Source organism: Solanum stenotomum, chromosome 2 (assembly GCF_019186545.1).
Source record: "Solanum stenotomum isolate F172 chromosome 2, ASM1918654v1, whole genome shotgun sequence".
Classification (NCBI taxonomy): domain Eukaryota; kingdom Viridiplantae; phylum Streptophyta; class Magnoliopsida; order Solanales; family Solanaceae; genus Solanum; species Solanum stenotomum.
Window position 1 is genome coordinate 44,517,147 of NC_064283.1, and position 19,921 is coordinate 44,537,067.

The 19,921-nt window shown below is 38.6% G+C and overlaps 1 protein-coding gene across 1 annotated transcript; it reads left to right on the plus strand.

Annotated features, from left to right (window-relative positions):
• Window positions 1-225: 225 nt before the first annotated feature.
• On the plus strand, window positions 226-1,195 carry LOC125856016 (uncharacterized). Its single transcript, XM_049535622.1, has 2 exons — window positions 226-540; window positions 770-1,195. The coding sequence occupies exons 1-2, from the start codon at window positions 226-228 to the stop codon at window positions 1,193-1,195; spliced, it is 741 nt and encodes a 246-aa protein (XP_049391579.1).
• The last annotated feature ends 18,726 nt before the right edge of the window (window positions 1,196-19,921 follow it).

The following is a 19,921-nucleotide window of genomic DNA, read 5'->3' on the forward strand; positions in this document are numbered from 1 at the left end:
TTTGTTCCTGATGGTTTTCAAGATATGACTACTAGATGGGCTGCTACAAGGATGGAACAAGACAACGTTGATCAAGAGGTTCCTCTTAATGTTTATGCCCAAGTTCCTTCTCAAGCTCCGATTGACCCGTTGAATAAGAATGTAGCAAATTCGAAGTTTAGGTTGGCGTTCCAAGTGTTTTCTCAAGCCGTGACGGCACAAGACAATAGATAGGTGGTAGTCCCCATGAACCCAAATGTGGGTACGGCGGCGGCAAGAGTGAGGAATTTTACAAGAATGAACCCTCCAGAATTTTATGACTCCAAAGTTGAGGAAGACCCTCAAGAGTTTATTGATGAGGTCTACAAGGTACTTGTAATTATGGTAGTGACTCTGATAGAGAAGGTAGAATTAGCCTCTTACCAACTCAAAGGGATTGCTCAGATTTTGTTCAATCAGTGCAAAGAGGCAAGGCTAGTGGAAGCGGGTCCCATAGAATTGGAAAGGTTCATAAGTGCTTTTCTTGAGATATTCTTCCCTCTAGAGATGAGAGATGTCAAGGTTCTTGACTTCATGCATATTTGGCAAGGAAATATGAGTGTAAGGGAGTATTCCTTGAGGTTCGCTAAATTATCCAAATATGTTCCTTCTATTGTGGCGGATGGTAGGGCCCAAGATGAGTAAGTTTGTATCAGGTGTGTCTGACATGATAGTCAAAGAGAGTCGCACCGCTATGCTTGTCCATGACATGGACATTTCTCGCCTTATGGTGCATGCCCAACAAATTGAGGAAGAAAAGCTCAAGGAAAGATCTACAAAGGCAAAGAGAGCAACAGTGGATGATGGTAACTATTCACATTCTAGTTCTGGTGGACGGGGTCGTTCAAGGTTTCAGCAAAAGTTCTCCAAGCAAGGTAACTCTAGTTCTCCTCCAAGGCATGATAATGAGAGGGTGTCTAACCCAAAACCTCAAGGAGAAGGTAATTGGTCTTCAATGCCTACTTGTGCTAAATATGGGACAAATCATGAGAGGAAATTTCTAGCGAGTTCTAATGTTTGCTTTTGTAGTGGAGATACATATCACAAAATAAGGAATTGTCCTTCGGTTGCTAAGAATGATGGAGATGGTCATCGTAGGGCTCAACCATATCCTTCATCCGGTCCAAATGGTTTGGGTTGGAATGCTCCTAAGCAAAACCATTTTTATGCTCTCTAAACTAAAGGTGATCAAGAGAGTTCCTCGGATGTGGTGAATGGTATGTTAAAACTTTTTCAAATAGATGTGTATGCTTTACTTGATCCCAGTGCTACTTTGTCATTTGTGACTCTATGTAGCCATGAGATTTGATATGCTACCCGATGTAATGTTAGAACCTTTTTCTGTCTCTACCCATGTTTGTGATTCTATGGTGGCTAAGAGGGTTTATAGAAGAAGTCCCATTTTCTTATCCCATAGAGTCACCTTGGTTGATTTGATAGAGCTTGTCATGATAGAATTCGATGTCATCCTTAGATTGATTGGTTACATTCCTGTTACACCTCTATTGATTGTAGGACTAGAGTAGTCAAATTTCAGTTTCCAAATGAACCTATCCTAGAGTGGAAGGGAAGAAATTATATGCCTAGAGGTAAATTTGTTTCTTACCTTAAAGCTAGAAAAATGATCTCAAAGGGTTATGTCTACCATATAGTGAGGGTGAGGGATGTGGAGTCTGAAACTCCTATTCTTGAGTCGGTCCCAGTTGTAAAAGAATTTTCGAAAGTTTTCCCCGATGATATATTCGGTATTCATCCCCAAAGGGAAATTAACTTCGGGATTGAACTTCTTCCCGATACCCAACCTATCTCTATTCCTCCATATAGAATGGCTCTGGTGGACCTTAAGGAGTTAAAAGAATAGTTGAAGGACCTATTGGATAAGGTTTTCATCCGACCAAGTATCTCTCTATGGGGTGCTCTGGTGTTGTTGAAAGATGGTTCGCTCCATATGTGTATTGATTATTAGCAGTTCAACAAACTAACCATAAAAAATAAGTATACTCTTCCAAGAATAGACGACTTATTTGACCAACATCTAGGGGCAAGTTATTTCTCCAAAATTGATCTCCGATCGGGTTATCACCAATTAAGGGTGAAAGAGGAAAATATTCCGAAAACAACATTTAGAACCCGATATAGTCATTTTGAGTTTTTGGTGACGTCCTTTGGTTTTACTAATTCCCCGGTAAAGTTTATGGATTTGATGAATATGGTATTTAGAAGATACCTTGATATATTCGTAATTGTGATATTTTGATCTATCCGAGGAGCGAGAATGAGAATATTGACCATTTGAGGATTGTATTGAAAATTTTCAACGACTGCTAACTCTACGCAAAGTTTAGTAAATGTTAATTTTGGTAAAGGTCTGTAGCCTTTCTTGTCCATATAGTTTCAAGCAAGGGTATTGAGGTAGATCCAAAGAAAACGGATGCAATATAGAGTTGGCTTAGACCTCTATCATCGATAGACATTAGAAGTTTCTTGGGTTTGGCCTGTTACTATAGAAGGTTTGTTGAGGGGTTTTCTTCCATATGGTCCAAATATATGGAAGAATTTCCCCAATTCTAGTTAGGGTTTCTTCTAATGTTGTGGGTTATGATGAATGTTGATCCAATTGAGTATATTATGATTGTTTATGATTGAATTGATTTAATTACATGTTTTCAGGATGAAATTACATGTACTCAAGCCTATCTTATGATTCTAGGGTAGAATTGATATGATTTGGGTTGGTGCCATGAATGGAAACTTTATGGGCAAGATATCTTCTTATAGGATTGAAGAATTCTCATTAGAATTGCTTGAGATTGAAGCATATATTATTTATATGATGTAGTGCTTTGAGATTAATGCCTAGACTATTAATTGTTGATTATTGATGTTGTAGTATTGAAGGGATACTTCCTACAATGAAATCATAAACCTGATTCAATGAATGTGAAAGGTTTACTCACATGAACGATTCTAGGTTGAAAGGATTGCTCACCTAAAATAAATCTAGACTAAAATGCTTAATGAATGATGAGGCTAGCGACGACTACCCATGACTTCCATGTGTTATTTATATGAGATGATTCCCTTACTCTTTAGAATTGAACAAGAGGTGATTCCCCACATTCCTAATATGATTAATGGACATGGAGGCGAGTACCCATGATCCTTCTTAAATGATGTGGAGGCGATTACCCGTGTCATAGGATGTGATTGTGGAGGAGAGTACCCATAGTGTTAAAGTAATTAAGGCAAGAGGCGAATACCCATTAGCCTTTATAAGTTAGGCATAGAGGTGAATCCATGTGTCTTTAAAAGTATATATCAATAATGTGATTATGTTATGAAGATGATTTGATTGAGTGTTGCTATATATGCCTTCCATAATTTGAGCTTGACTAGAGACGGATGACCTATGTCTTGGCTAAGGATAAGTGAGGTTACTTAAGGAAGTATTCCTCTTTCATTATGATGCTTATTATATCTTGATTATGCTTATGCCTTATGTCTTAAGTTGACTAATGCTTAATGAGGTCATGACATTACCAAACCTCAATACACCCTTCATGAGTTAAATTATAAAGTAAACCTAATCATGAACATCAAACTCAAGATCTCTTCTTCAAACATTGGCGTAGAACTTTTTCCGAATTTGAGTCATTCTCAACCTTTCTCTAATAAGTCAAACTTTCTATATGGCATCATGTACCAACTCGAGACCTATTAGGGAAACTTCACCCAACTCAAACCAATCTATAGGAGATCTACACCTCCTACCATATAATGCGTCAAATGGAGCCATATCAATACTCGATTGATAGTTATTGTTATAAGCAAACTCAATCAATGTAAAATGGTCATCTCAATTGCCCTTATAATCAATCAGACAAGCTCATAACATGTCTTCAAAGTTTTGGATAGTATGTGATACGCTCAAATTACACCTCCCTAAAGAAGTATAAGTGATCGTTGTCAAATAAAAAAACCAACTTGTAGGTTGGGGTCGATCCCACAAGGAATATGGTTTATACTTACACTTAACTCACTATTATATTTGTTTAGTCAAACTATTTCCGAGACAAGTAAATAAAGGGGGGGTTGTTGTAAGCAAGTAACAGATTGTTGATTAAGTAAAAGTAAGCAAGATTCAAACTTTGAGTTATCAATATGAGAGAGAAACTAGGGCGTATGTGTTCCCCACAAGCTCTTACCGCAGTAATCATAATAATAGTAATCATTTCCTAGTGTTTTACATGCAAAGTGTGTAAGTTAGGTATCCCTTAATGATTGGTCCTCCAAATAGGGAATTTGACTACGCACCTTGGTCCGTCTATGAGTGTATACTTTACTAAACCTTACCTTTACCTCAGATTAGACATCACATCAATGTATGGCTTAGTTTTCACCCTCGCACCAATTGACATTAGACTATTAGATAGCATCCACTCAATCTCTGTTGTTAATTCTTTTCTCATTAACTACCTCCTTGGTCCGGCAAGTAGCAACAAGGCGAGTTCTAACACTGCACACCGTTAAAAAGACTTCTAAGCAAAAGAATTAACAATACATGCATAAACACTATTCAAGAATTACTTAATTATTATTCATACTTTGTTAATTGCTCATGGTTCCCACAACCCTAGTTATGGATTTAGCTATTCATTCTTGAAAGAACACAATTCATAATTGGGTAAAAAGAATTCATGAACTTACAAGAAGAATTGATGAAACCCAAAATCTTCAATTAAAATTCAAGTCAAAATCTTATAAAAACATTTTCCGGAAAATTAATTGCTAAAAGTTTGCAAATTAATTCCCAAAAACACAAACTTAGAAGTATACAATAATTTCTAACCTCAAAAAATGAGGTTTATATCCCCTATTTATAGAAAACAAGTCCTAAATAAAAAGGAAACAAAATAAGGAAATAACAGGCTTGAACTCGATTTCAGTTGACGCTTCGACCTACGAAACATGGGTCGACCGATGGTCTATAGGTCCCCTCGGTGGCTCAAAAGTTAGAAAATTTCATTAGGTACTGGAACCTTCAACTCTCTGATCCGCATCAACAGTTGTGCAGGACAGATCGTGGGTCGACCTACAGTTCGTCATCTTGCTCCATGGTTCCACAGTTGTCAGACTTTCCCTAATGTTCCACCTATGATACACCACCTACAGTCTGTGGACTGTCACTCCATGGTTTGAGTTACTGAAACTCATCTCCCAGGCCAAGACCTACGACTGCCCATCCACGGTCTGTGGATGGACCTACGGTCCGTGGATGGACCTATGGTCCGTCGACGATACCGTTGGTTGCTCCTTGAGCAATTTTAATCTCGCATCTTCATCAACTCTAAATGTTTTATTTTGCCTTTAGAAATAATGGTGTGTTGATTGTGCAGGTTTAAATACGAGAAGTGTTTAGAAAACGCAGAATGGTGAGAAAACGGTCAGTCGGCGGATCGCCAAAGAGGTCTGCGAGCCCGACTCGACCAGCCGTTTGGCTTAATTCAAGGTTGAGTCAGAGCTTGTAAAACTCGATGGACTTACGAAGCAGTTCAGCGTGTTGCCACCTAGCATTTCAATCTCAATTTAATCGGTATCAAAGGTTGGTTCCCGAACCCTGAGTTTATTGTTGAAAATTTTGAACTCTTTTGCAGTAACAATATCATATTGATGTGTGTTGTGTATCTCTGGTAGGATTAGAATCCTTAATTGCCTATTTTAATTTGAAAGAAATCTTCCCCATATAGTTTGACTGTCAAATACCGATAACCTTTGTGCTTTGTAATGAATTGGTCATTATTGTGCATTGTTAGATTGATTGGGTGAAGTCTAAGTAGCCCACGTTTGTGCTAAAATGTCAAAAATTTGCTCAATTATAGAGCGGGTGATGCCTCTTTTAAGAGAAAATATCGTCAAATGGCCAAATGCGGCAAATCCGAGAGAAACTTGCGTATCCCGGGGTAAATGGTAGGATGGGTCTTGTTTGAATTCCATGAGTGCATGTTTTGATTTGATTTTTGGGGGTTGCGGGATTGATTTAGAGAAGAAGGGTCAAAAATAGGCACGTTGGGTCGATTGGCGAGCTAAGTCGAACTCACCGAACGACTCGATGGTTTGCCTAATGTCCCCATCTCATCGATGATTTGGCGCCTTGATTGATATTTGATTCTATAATTTTTGGTGAGAAGTTTGTGGGCAACGAGAGCACTCGGTGACTCGCTAAAAGTATTCTTATTGCCCTTAATCTGTATCCCTGGAACCCTCATAAACTGTAACTTTCGGCAGACAAACCCATGCTTGCCGAAAGTAGTCGACGAGTCACCAAAAGGACCTTACCATCACCAACTTACCTTAATTGTTGAGCCAATCCCTTCGGCGAGCTTCACTCAATTCGCCAAAGAGGTTTGGCGACTGGCCGACTGGATCGACGAGTCTGTCTACAATAACTTTTGTGTGCTTGAATTTGAGTTTCTTCTCGATCTTTTGCAGATATGGTAGGCACCAATCTAACCTAGCCACCTCAGAAAAAGGCAAAGGGAATTACGATAAATGAAGGAGGATCACGTCCTTCACATAAAAGAAAGCAAGATTTCCCACCGGGAGATAAAAGGCAAATGGAAAAAGGATATAGCAAAGAAGGGAGCAACTATTGAGCCAGATTTCTCTGAACCAGAGGATGAACAGCCTCTGATCAACCGAAGGGATGCGCTCTGGGCCAGATCTCAGTCCACAGACGCCAGTACTCCCTCAGCTGCCACTCCTCCTACTACAGACTCAGTGCTAGCACAGGCACCCTCAATAACTCTGGCACTTCTTATAGTTCCTCCACTGAGGCTATTAAACAGATTGAAAGGTGATGGTTTATGGACCATCATAGAAGAGAAGTTACTATCCTTGGAGGGCCTAGAAAGCAAGCATCCTGATGTGTTTGAAACTCTCCGCTACCATTGATTCAAGCAATTCACACGACCTCGAGACCCCTACATTCCCTCCTGGGTAAGAGAGTTTTACACTGCTTATGGGGAGTTGGTGCCTAAGAATAAGAAGAAGGCAAGTGAGTTTCGACCGGTGAAGTCGGTCATGGTCAGAGGAAAGGAGGTGGAGTGTCACAACGAGCATATTAATGATGTATTAGGCAGACCGCTACACTCGGCACTCCCTTACGAGGGGTTGCCGATTATTCAGTCCCTGGATGACTTTAAGGTTTGGTTGGCTCCAATGATTTCTGGCACCACCCCGAGGTGGATGGATGCAGGAGCTCCCATTTAGAAGAGGGACATGAATATAGCCTCAAGGTTCTGGTTTGGCTTCATTAGCAGCACTATCGAGCCATCCCAGAACGAGACTATTCTGCGCGGCTTGCCTTGGTTCTATCATGGCCAAGAGGTGGATCGACCTAGGACTGCTGACTTCGCAGGAGATGGCCATGAGAGCCAAGAAGAGACTTACCTCTCTGCCATTCCCAATCTTGATCACTGAGTTATGTCGGCATGCCAGAGTACCCCAGGATCCTGCGAATGATATAGACATCATCCCTTCATCCTCCACAGACATCCGGCATATCGAGGCCGATTTCACTCTAGAGGAGGTTGACAAAAGGATAGCAGCTCCAGCAGACACTTCTCTAGAGGTCAATATTGACTCATTACCAGCAGAGGCATCTTCGCCTACTTCTGCCTCTGAGCCCCAAGTATACCCACTGCTTCTTTCTCTTTCTCACAGGCTCCAGGTGCTTTCTCATCCTCCCAGCCTGCAAGGATCACTCAGGTCATGATCTTGAAGATGGGGCAGTTGGCCTATTCAGTTGATGTGAGAGCCGCCCGACTAGAGAGGTATGTTCCGAAGATGATCAAATGGGCCATACTAGCAGCACTTACCTCCCTTCAAAATTTTGTTGATGCCTTGACAGTGAGAGTTATTTCTTGTGAGAGAAGACAGGGGGAGGCTTCTGAGGTGACGGCTTTAAAAGCCGAGATTGCGAATTTGAGGAAGGACATAGACTATCTTAAGTCTACTGACTTCACTTCATTATTAGAGAGGGAAGATGATAAGGATGCTCCTGAGACCACCGGAGATGTGTAGGGGGGTGGCGCAGCACATACAGAGTTGGATGCAAAGACCGACGAGGAGGTGATATCAGTTCATGCTGAGGAGACACAAGAGAGCAGAGATAAGGACATATTCAGAGACTTGCCAGATCTTATAGAGATAGTTGTGCAACCGGTGATCTAGACATTGCCGACTGAGACGTTCACAGCAGCTCCTAGTGGATCTGGCACTGCTATTCCATCTGAGGCTACTCCGAGCACTGATGCCTATATACAGACTGCTACACCAGCTACTGAGACCCCAACAAAGAGAGAGACAGCATAGATAGAACCCTTTTTTATCTCTCTCTCTGTCTTATTATATTTTTACTGTTGATACTTTTATTTGCATTGGAGGACAAGTACTTTTTAATTGTGGTGGGGTGAGGCCCATACCTTTTGTGTATATATTGGGGTTGTTCCGCTTTAATATTTTGTGTTTTATTTGTTTCTGTGAATGTTTGAGCTTATGGCTCCTTTTATTTTACATTGCAAAACAATTTTGACCCTTCTGAAAAATTTTGAATTTTTCGCACATTTTTGCCACCCCTCACGTGTTAAACGTAATTGTTCTTTTGCAAAATTTGAGTCTCGGTTTCGATCAATATCGATGACTTGAATAGTGCTTACAATCGAATGAACATGAATGCGCGGCTATGATGAGGCCAAATGAAGTTGCATAGACAGTATGTGAACTCTTTGCATCTCGTTATGATTAGCCTAGTATTGAATTGAGTCTCTTGTGATGATAATTACACACTAGCGAAAATGTGGAGTCTTGTTTAACTTATAGTGTCAATGCCTAGTGTGATGAGCTTATATGTGAACTATGCATGATAGATCCTAGAAGTTGCCCCGTTGGTCCGGTCAACTAAGTGATGCTATCTCTTGATATGATCTTAGGCAACTTCAAAGAGTGTGAGCTAAATTGACATATACCTCTTTTGTGACCTACCTTGTGAGTGTGTGATTCTCTCTTGAACACCCTTTGAGCCTTACCTTTCTTTGGAAGTAACTTGATGAAAACTAGACCTTTCTTAATCCATCTCCCATGATCCTCATGAAGTTGTGGTTATTTTGAATAGCCAACTTAGGCTTAAAGCCTAAGTTGGGGGTGTGGTGAAAAGAGAAGGCAAATCAAGAAGTGCAAGAAAGTCCCTCCTACCCATGGTTTTGAGGAAAATCAAGAAGTGCAAGAAAGTCATTCAGGGCTATATTTTAATAGAATTGTGTCCTCAAATGCTTAGTTTATCTCAATATCTGGTCAAAACCCTTAAGTTTTAGGTATTTGATGTTTTAAGGAGAACATGGACACTGTGTGACAAAAAGGAACGAAAAGGCTGAAAAGAATGAAGAAATGAAGGTTTGGAAATTGCCGAGTTCACTTGACAAGTCGACAAAGGGTCTTACTTCACCTTTTGTTCCAGTGTGGTGAGCCCTAAAGGAAAGGATCATGTCGGCAAAAAGAGGGAGCAGTCGGCGCATCACCGAGCAGTTCTGCGAAGCAGAACCATGCCGTCCAATAACCCAGAGCACGATGATGCTGAAGGCTGGTACAAGACGGTGATGAATTACACCAAAGGGAGAATAGCCGAGTTGATCGGCGATTCTAACTAATGACGCCGAACGATCCGCTGCAGCACAAATCTGTGATAACTATAAATACTAGTTAGAGTTTTTAGTTTTAGTATGGAACAATTATTATAATTTTCACTTAGAGAATAGTATTTTTTGATATTTTTGCTCTAAGTTTGAGAGGGTTTAGAAGACTTGAAGAAGAAGAGGGTTTCATCTCCAAAGATTTGGACTTGGATCTCTTGGATTCTTCATCGTTGGCATGTAACAAGACTTAAATCTTCATACCCACTTGAATACAAGCTCATTTAGGTATAAATTTCTATCTCTTGATGTGTGGCTAAAAACCCCAATTCTTGGGGTGTGATTTAGCGAATATGGTCTAAGATAATTGTTGGGTCTTGCTTGTTGATAGAAGATTTGTAGTTTAAATATGATTTCATTTAGTGGTTGTGGATGAATTTAATTAATTTGTTGTTTCAAATACAAATTTATTTATGTGTTTTCGGCTTGCTCGAGAGAGAGGTTGTAAAACTAAAACCACTAGATTGATCCTAGTGTGAGTGGGTCAACATGAGGTTCAGCTCGAGATAGTGAACCCTAGTCCCATGTCCACACACTCAGCTCGAGAGAGTGAGTGGGTTAAGGCATAGGCTGGTCTTCATGCGGCGAATGGGTTTCCGAGAGGAACACATTTGAAACGGGGTAAGTTGCTCGAGAGAGAGCCCCCCTTAAAGTCTAGCCTAGTCAAAATTACTCTATGAATCTTCTATCGAAAGCAGGTACCCAATAATCTTGCTTAACCCGTATTCCTATCACATCCCAAGGATCCCCTCTCATTACTTAGAAACCCTTGTTGATTTTGTTGTTTTTACTTACTAGTGACAAAAAGTCCCCATTGTTAATTGACACTCTTGTGTGCGCCCCCCCCCCCCACCTTTAATTTACAATGTTTTTACCCGTTAATGTCTTTAACTACGACTAGTTAGAACGAAATTTTATTTTTCTATAAATTCTCAAAACCATTCTCTTGGGACGATCCCAACCCTTGATTGGGTTACTAAACTATTGTACGATCATAGACACTTGCATCGGAAGTTGTGCCTTGATTACGTAAACATTAACATACTATTGAGAGTATTCTTGCTATGGCACTTGTATGCTAGCTCTCATTGAGTTCTATTGTAGACACCCTTATTGATCTTTTTGTTTTCTTTATTTACTTGAGGAAAAACAAAAGTTTAAGTTGGATGTGTTGATGAGTGGTAGATTTGCACATATTTAAGGTCCATTTAGCTCAATATTTGGTGTCCTCAATGCCTAATTTTGTCCTTCTCTAATAGAATACTGATAATTTGCAGTTATGAAGGCAATTGGACAAGGCATGTTCGAAAGAAGGACCAAGAATGCAAAAAGAATTGCAAAGTGAATGTTATTAATCGCCTAGCATGAAGGGTGAATCGCCTACTGAGCATAAACTAGCTCAATCTGACAGTGCAAGGCACTTGTTAATACAAAGGAAGGTTAGTGAACTCTACTAGAAAAGGCGATACACCTAGTGAGAGCATCAGACTTGACAGTCATCGCCCAAAGTTACAATGTGTAAGGCAAAGATGTCCAAAATCAAGGCTGACAGTCATTAATCTTCCTTGGACAAACTGATCACCACACCTTTATTTACTGAATCAAGGTTGTAATAGAAGTATTACAGAAACAAATTGTCCAGAACACCATGTGTTGAACATTGTAAGAGTAATTTCTTGAACCGCAACGAAGTTTCATGTAGAGGTTCACCTCCAATGCGCTTGAGATTTATTATTTGGGTTCTAAGTTTCACTATCTTCAAAGGAGGGAAAAACTTCTCTCTAAGAAGGCTTCATTCAACTCCTCCCAAGAAGTGATAGAGTTATTTGGTAATTCCGCCAACCATCTTATAGCGTCAACCGTAAAACATAATGGGAATAACCTCAACCTCACAGACTCATGTGAGAGGTTCTTGAACACAAACGGTCCACACACCTCTACAAAATTCCTAGGGTTTTCATGGGGATCCTCATGAGCTAAACCCCCAAACATTCCTCTTAGTTGGAGCAATTTTAGCATTGTTTAGGTTACATGAAACACAAACCTCCCTGGGAGGTATCTATATGACTCTTGTGGTTTGAAAAATATTTAGATGTATATCATTAAAATCCCCCATGTTGTCGTTTTGACCATAATGAATACCATTGTCACTACCATGATCACTTATTGTACTAGACCTAAAAATCAGCCAACAACAACACAAATCAACAATCTACTACAACTAAACAAATTTACAAACTAATTTCTCAAATAAAATTATCAACCACCTTTCCCCGCCAGAGGCACCATTTTTTGTAACACTTAAATGTACTCTTTTTAAAACCAATTAAAAGAGACAACGGTCATAGTCAACAAAAATACTCAACTAAGAACTGGGGCGAATCCCAAGGAGAATGGTATATCATAAGAATTTAATCATGAAATTTGGATTGTAAAATCATTCATTTGTAATAGTAAAAATTAGTGGTGGATGATTCCACCAATTTAACAAAAAGATTTGGTTACCAAAGGTCATAGTTAAACTAAAATTTCAGAGAATTTAAGAATTAACAAGTAATCTAGGGGTGTGGGGATTGGAAATCAATGTCACATAGGGGTAATTGTGTTGCTCTATAGTGATGAACATTCATGAATACGCTAGGTCATCTTCGAATACACTAATCTTTTTTCAATCTCATAGCATCCTTGCATAGAATCTCCTTTTGGTCTCATATATATGCTATACTAAGAAACCCAATACCTTACTTTATTCTCTCTTTCGATGCAGAAATAAAGCAAATAGATCTGACCCATAACCTCTATTTTCAAACAAGTTACATACATCAAATCTAAATTGCTAGTATCGGACTAGTTATACACTCCAATCAATCTCTTTCGAGCATCGACCGAAGATCAAAAGTAGGAATGAAGTTTACAACCTTAACCCATAAGTTAACCCCGTTCTAATTAGCCTCAATTCATGTATGAACAGCAGCAAAACTGTCACGATCCAAAATGGACGTGATGGCACTCACCTTAGCCTACCAATACAAGTCAGCCTAAAACTCAAATAATATGATAAATGCTAAAGTAAAGTGAGAATAAAATTCTAATACTATAAAATAATGCGGAAATTCATACTTAACTTATATATACCCCAAAAACCTGGTTGTCACATGCATAAGCCTCTAATGTATTACAATAGATTTGAAATAAAATGCAAGTCTCAAATAACATTGGCTCTAGAAGAGAACAAGATCATAAATAAGGAGAAAGAAGGTCCGCTAAGATGACAAATAACTACCTCACAAATCTCCACAGGAAGCCTTGAACAAGAAGAGGGTAGAGAGTATCACAAAGATCCAGACTCGTAACATACACAAATGTAGAAGCAAGGGGTGAGTACCAAACCACACTATAACCAGCAAGCAAACTCCTAAACCAAAGCTAATAATATAGAATACGGGTACTCTTTACACTCCAACCAAACCTCCACAATAGAACTTGCATAAAACCAGTCCAACCTAACTGTTCACAATTTCAATTGCACATAGTTCAATAACATTACATTAACAATTACATATCAGCAACACACAAGATCAAGTTCACCAATCACAAGTTCTATAGAAGAGTACTCACAAGTTTACAAATGATAAATATATGCAATGCAATGAAATGTAATGCCAATAATAGTGATGCATGTCTAACCTAATAATACACACCCATTGTCTCTCAGTCTAAGACCCATGAAGGACTTATCAATCCATTCATCCATCGCGGCGTGCGACACAACTCTTGATAACAGAATTTGTCGTTATGTTCTACGCGTCCCTCGAATCATAATATTTTTCATGACGTACCACATAACCCTCGAATCAATATATCTATCACGATGCACGACACGTCTCTCGAAATGGAACATCCTATTTAATTCGTTATTCTTCCTCACTTCACATAACACTTATCACAAGCATGTTTTAGAAACAATGAAAATAAACATGTTTACACAAATAATGAGGAGATGATCATTTCCATATCAATGCACATTTCACAACAACAAAATTGTGGTACAACATCAACAATGAATCAATCAACCTTTCAAATCAGTCTCTACACATCACACATCACTCATCAATAAATAATCAGGTTATCTTTTACTATCCTTTTTCATTATTAGAATTATTAAATTTGAACAAGTCAATACATCACCAAGTCTCATTACTCCCCAACATTTACCACAAGGAAATATATGGTCTATACACTTAAAAGGGTTTAGATATCCACTTACCTTAAACAATCGAACAATTACTCCAGGACTTGAACCTTCTGCCCTTTTGTGGGATTCCAAATCAATGTAATTTATTCACATAAATAATCACAATAAGATTTCTAAACCAACACCCATATTATTATATGTTTATCCTAGACCAAAAATTATCATCAAAATCTATAATCAAGTTCCTAATCTTGATACCAATTAACATGTCAACTCTCATATTTTCAAATTTCAAGCCTAGGATAAGGTGATTATTCCTCAAAATAGCACACATATAATTGTATTCGTATAATACAATACGCCTAATATTTTACTACTTATCTTCATATGTCAAAACTTCAATCATAATATGATAAGCAAAAATATAAAAATTAAACCCAACAAACTTAGGAAATAGTAACATACTAGAAAAAATGATTTTAAAAAACACCCTTTACTTTCAGTGTAAGTGAATTCCTATGAACCAATGATTTGCTCATTATGGCCAATCATTGGCCCACCATTACCCACTTATATTAGCAAGCAAACTTGGCCTTTAATTCCAAAATAAACTCAAGAAAAAAATATAAAAAAACATACAATGACTAACTTTAATTTCCCACCTAATATTTTTTCATATAACATTTCTCTTATATGGAGTAATCAACATATGCCTATAAAAGAATGGAATGTCAGTGGAAATTTCTTACCTGCAACTTTTTGTTCCCTTTTTGTTATGTGTTCACGCCGCAGGTTAATTTTTTTCTTCACTTTCGTTTCTTTTCTTTTCTAAATTAATTATGTACTAAAAGTGACAAATTTTAATAACTTATTTTAATACATACGGGTCAAATGGTATAGGGTGTTAAATAAATTAAAGACTTAAACCATTAACCATCAACTAAATAAATTAATTATTTAATAAATATATGTCAATTAAATAATCATAGTTATCAAATAGTTCAAATTTTCAAACCAACTTCATCGATTGATCAGAAATAACTCAGGGCAAATCTCGGGAGGGATAAAAATGACAATGTTATAAAAAAATTCAAAGATGACCTTCCAAGTCATTACAAAGACGAAGCATAGCACAATACCCACTATATTAAATTAACGCCCAACCTCATAATTGCACCCCTAGATCTTGAGGTTTTATCCACCCATCACAAAAAGCAAATAAATTATACCTTTCATGAAAGCAATTGTGGGTAACATGAAATTAAGCACTTAGAAGCACACCTGCTTTGAATTCAACTTCAATTTGTCAATTTCAAGAACAAAGTTGAAATACCCCAAAAACTAGAAAGTGTTCTTCACAAGGTAATGTTCTTTTTCTCTCTTCACTTTTTCATACACAAGAACTATTGTTTCTCATGTAAATTATCTCACTATCCAACTCTCTTTTTTTCTCTCTTCTTTGGGATATTTATAGTTTCCCAAAATTTAGCCCAAAACTTTATTCATGATCCATTGGGCGACATTAATTGGGCTCGACGATCACGTTGGGTGAATCACCCTCTTCTATTTAGCTTGCCTTTTCTTTATCTAGGCTTACGATGTTTGAACCTCAGTCGGTGAGCTCGTCGTGTCTGCCTTTCATGTTCACTGAGTACTACCTTAATTCACCTTTTGAGCCTTCACTTTTTCTTCTTGTATATCGCTTTTGGCGATGGTCAACATATTCGCCCTTTCTCATTCAGTGAGTCGCCTTTCCGTTTGGAGTTTGCCGACCTGCCTCGATGAACACAAGTGTTGTGCACTATCACTTTGGGCGAGATCATGCTCATTAGGTGATCCACCTTTCTTGTTTGGTGATCATCTTAGTTTGCACTTCTTTTTACATTTTTGGTCATTCTCTCCAACATTCATCCTTTCCCTGTCTATTAGCCTTCATAGTTGTAAATCATCAAAAATATCATTAGAATATGACATAATTAGGCATTAAGGACACTAATTGTTAAGAAAAATATGCCTCAAATGAGTGCTAATATACCACTCATCACCTAGAAGTCATGAGTACAGAGTTGTGCTAAAAGAAGAGTACAAGTACCAAAAGTGAACCAAAATAAAGTTATCTCAAAATACAAAAGACTAGCTATAAATATACAGAACGAGACAAACAAGTCAAGGATGCCAAGTGCTCAACCTCGTCTCCCATCCAAAAATTATTGCTGACACAAACGATTATCACTGGTAGCTGGTACTAGGACCTGCATCATGAAATGTATGCAGAGCGTAGCATGAGTACTAAAACAAAGGTACTTAATAGGCATCAGAGGCCGACTGAGCAAGAAAGGTAAAGACAATATGAAAAGATAGAATCTAGACACGTATAGAGGTAAAAAAGGAATTTAAATAAAAGCACACGAGCGTACCAAAATTAAATTTAAGTATATCTAAGCTAAACCTAACTAGACCACATAAGCCAGAAGGTACACTTTAGGGAAAGTTTAAACAAAACCCAAACGGTCCCCCATAAGCTCGATAGGTACACAAAATAGATAACTATAGATGTATAACAATGTGAATCCTGAACCAATAAGCATAATCTGGGCCTCAAGCTCCAAGTAACAACCTCGTACCATAACACCTAATAATGGGCCCACCCAGCCAGACAGTAGACTCCCAAGGAAACTAGCCAAGTTAGAAAGAGAAACCTCTAGGGCCGTCTAGCCAAACAATCACTCCTAGAGACACCGGCCTAGCTAGCAAGAGCACCTAAGGGAACCAATAAAACCATCACCTAGCCAAATAGTAAACTCCCAGGGGCACTAGCTGTAACACCCGAAAAACTAGTAGATGACACTAGAACCTACGTGAGAGTTTTAGAGTTTAATGTGTGGGTAAATGTTGTAAAATGGCTTCTCGTACCTAGGAAGATGTGTTTAGGGGTTAAATGTCAAGGTACGACCCCCCAAGGACCAACCAAGGGTCCTTAAGGAGGACCCCTGATGAGTCCACAATTTGGACTCATTTAGGGCTTTATTTTAATAGATTTAGTGTCCTCAAATGCATATTTTGTGCCAATAACTGATGTAAATCCTTGATTTTCACGTATTTGTATTGAGAAACAAAGCATGGACACTAATGAGCAAAAAGGAACAAGGCAGCTGAAAGAACGAAGAAAAGAAGGCATGATGATCACCTAACCCATTGGGCGAGTCGCCGAATGGCCATAATCTCGCTTAAAGTTCCAGTGTACCAAGCCCTGAAGGAGAAAATCAAGTCGGCGATAGAAAAGAGCAGTCGGCGTGCCACCGAACAGTTCCACGATGCAGTGCTAGATTGCCCAAAGTTATAGAACTTGAAGATGTTGAAGGCCAAAGCAAAAAGTGATGGAATTGACCAAAGGGCGAATCCCCGAGAAGATCGGCGATCCTGACTTACAGAGTCGAATGGTCCTTCGCAACATATTTTTTGCGATTATAAATACATTTTTGAATATTTTGTTTTTTATCTTTCAATCTATTATTAGTTTAGAGTTTGGAGACAATACTTTCCTTAGCTTTGAAGAATTGTAGATTTCCATTTTTGGGAAATTGGAAGTGGGTCTTTGAGATTATTCAACCTTGACCTTTGTAAAGGCAAAATTAATCTTACCCAGTTGATGGAAACACAATTTGGTAACGATTTCTATCTTTTTGTGATGTCTAGCTAAAACCTCAATTCTTGGGGTGTGATAAGGTGATTATGGGTTGATTTAGCTGCTGGATATTTTTAATTGATAGTTTAAATGTTGTTTGAAAGTGAGATCAGTAATTGAGGTCTAATATAAAGGGTTGTAGTTGCAAATGCAACTCTACCTTCATTTTTTTGGCTTGCTCAAGAGAGAGGTTTAAAACCAAGATTACGAATTTAAAGGTCGGTGGGTATTGGTTTGTCATGGGTTCAACTTGAGAGAGTGAATCATAAACCCTTTTCCACACATTCTGCTCGAGAGAGTGAATGGACTAAAGCGTAGGCTGTTCTTAATTGCTGCTAATTGGTGTTTGAGAGAAACCAATTTGATTTGGGGTAAATTGTTCGAGAGAAAGTTTATCCCCAGTAAAGTCTAACTTATTCACCGATTTACATTTATTTACTACTAGTTGCAATCACCCATTTGTCTACCTTAGCCTATATCCAATCACATCCCAAGAACCCATCTCCTTACTTGTTTTATTCGTGTTATTTAGTGTTGTTGTAGTTGATAATTACAATCAAAATCCACTATTATTTGACACTTGTGTCACCCCAAACTTGAACCATGCTTTTATTCATAATTGTTTTTACCTATGATTGACTTTAACATATTTATGCTTTTCTATTGATTCTCAAATACATACCACTCCCTGTGGGATTTGTCCCCAACTCACTTAGTTGGGTTATATTACCAACTAACGATCATTGACATTTAGATTTGGATGAAGTGTGTTTAAAATGTTATTAATCTAAATGGCACCATTGTCGGGGAGTGGTGTTACTTGAGAATTTTTAGTTAAGTTGAATATTGTTCTTGTTAGTTATAGTTGAACTTACTTAATGTTTAGTTTTGGTTTTTTGTGTTGTTGTTTTGAGCAGAATAAAGGAACCTATCCGGTAGCAACAGTGACCCAATGGATCACCCTTCTTTGAGATTAATGATTTTTAGGGATAACATCCTAAATTTCAAGCAATTGGAGGGTGAGGCCATTTATGAGTTGTGGCAAAGGTTTAAGAATCTATTGCAGCAGTGCCCAACTCATGAGGTTCCAGATAAGATGCTTATGGAATGTTTCTACCGGGGTCTTGGCCCCAAAAATCGAATAATTGCTGACCAACTCTCTTCGGGCCGCTTGATGCGACATTCCTATGAAACTGCAGCCCAACTCCTTGATTGTGTGGCCAAGACCAACAAGGAGATAGAAAAAGACCAAGAATTAGCCACATTTTTTACTCAACTAGATGTCTTGGCAAAAAGAGTCAAGGAATTGGAGGTAATGTCAAAAAGGAAGGACAGGTACATCCCCCCTCACGAGCGTCGAAAGATGAAGAAGCAAGAGGGTGGGAAAATTGAAGAGGTCCTCCTCCTCATTTTACAGAAAGTCGAAGAGAACGACAGAGTGTTGGAGGAGTTAAGAGAGAATGTCTTAATGCTGAACCAAATGATAACCTCTCATTCCATGCTCATTCAGCTACTAGGGTCTCAAATGGACCCAAGTGTTGTCTCACATCCACCAGAGCTAGAAGAGGGGTTTCCTTATGAAAATGAGGCACACCCTACTAATGGAACTTAAGTGGGGACTTGCGTCGTGCGATGACGTTAACTAAGGCACTTCTTGGGAGGCAACCCAAGGTTTTACCGCTTTATTTTTTATTTAGAAATAATGATGTGTTATTGTGCAGGTCAAAGTATGGAAGGTGTTTGAAAAGTGCAGGTTAGCGAGCTGATAGTCCAGTCAGAGACTCGCCGAAGAGGTTGGCAAACCCGACTTGGACCACCGTTGGACTCAAGACATTTTTGGAATTGGAGTCTGTAAAACTCGGCGAGCCCAGGAGCAACTTGGTGAATTACCGACCAGGTCGGCGATCACCATCTAGTCCACCGTTTGGACCCCCACATTAACTTGAGGTCGTGTAAAACTCGATGAGGTAAGTGCCCACTCGGCATTGGTGAGCAAGACTAATGTCACCGAATGGGCGAGAACTGGACGGTTTTTAAGGCCAAAGGTTCAAAAGTTTTAAACTCCTTCACTTTCCCTCACTTTTAATCTTCCCAAACTCGCACCCGCAAATTATTTCCTTTATATCTTGCATTTTTATCGTATTTGAGTCGGTGATTGTGTGTTCGTAGTGGATTACTTTGCCGCCTAGCATTTCAATCTTGATTATTCAGCATCTAAGGTTGGTTTTCTGAACCCTGAGTTTATTTTTAGAAATTTGTACTGCAATTGCTTTTATC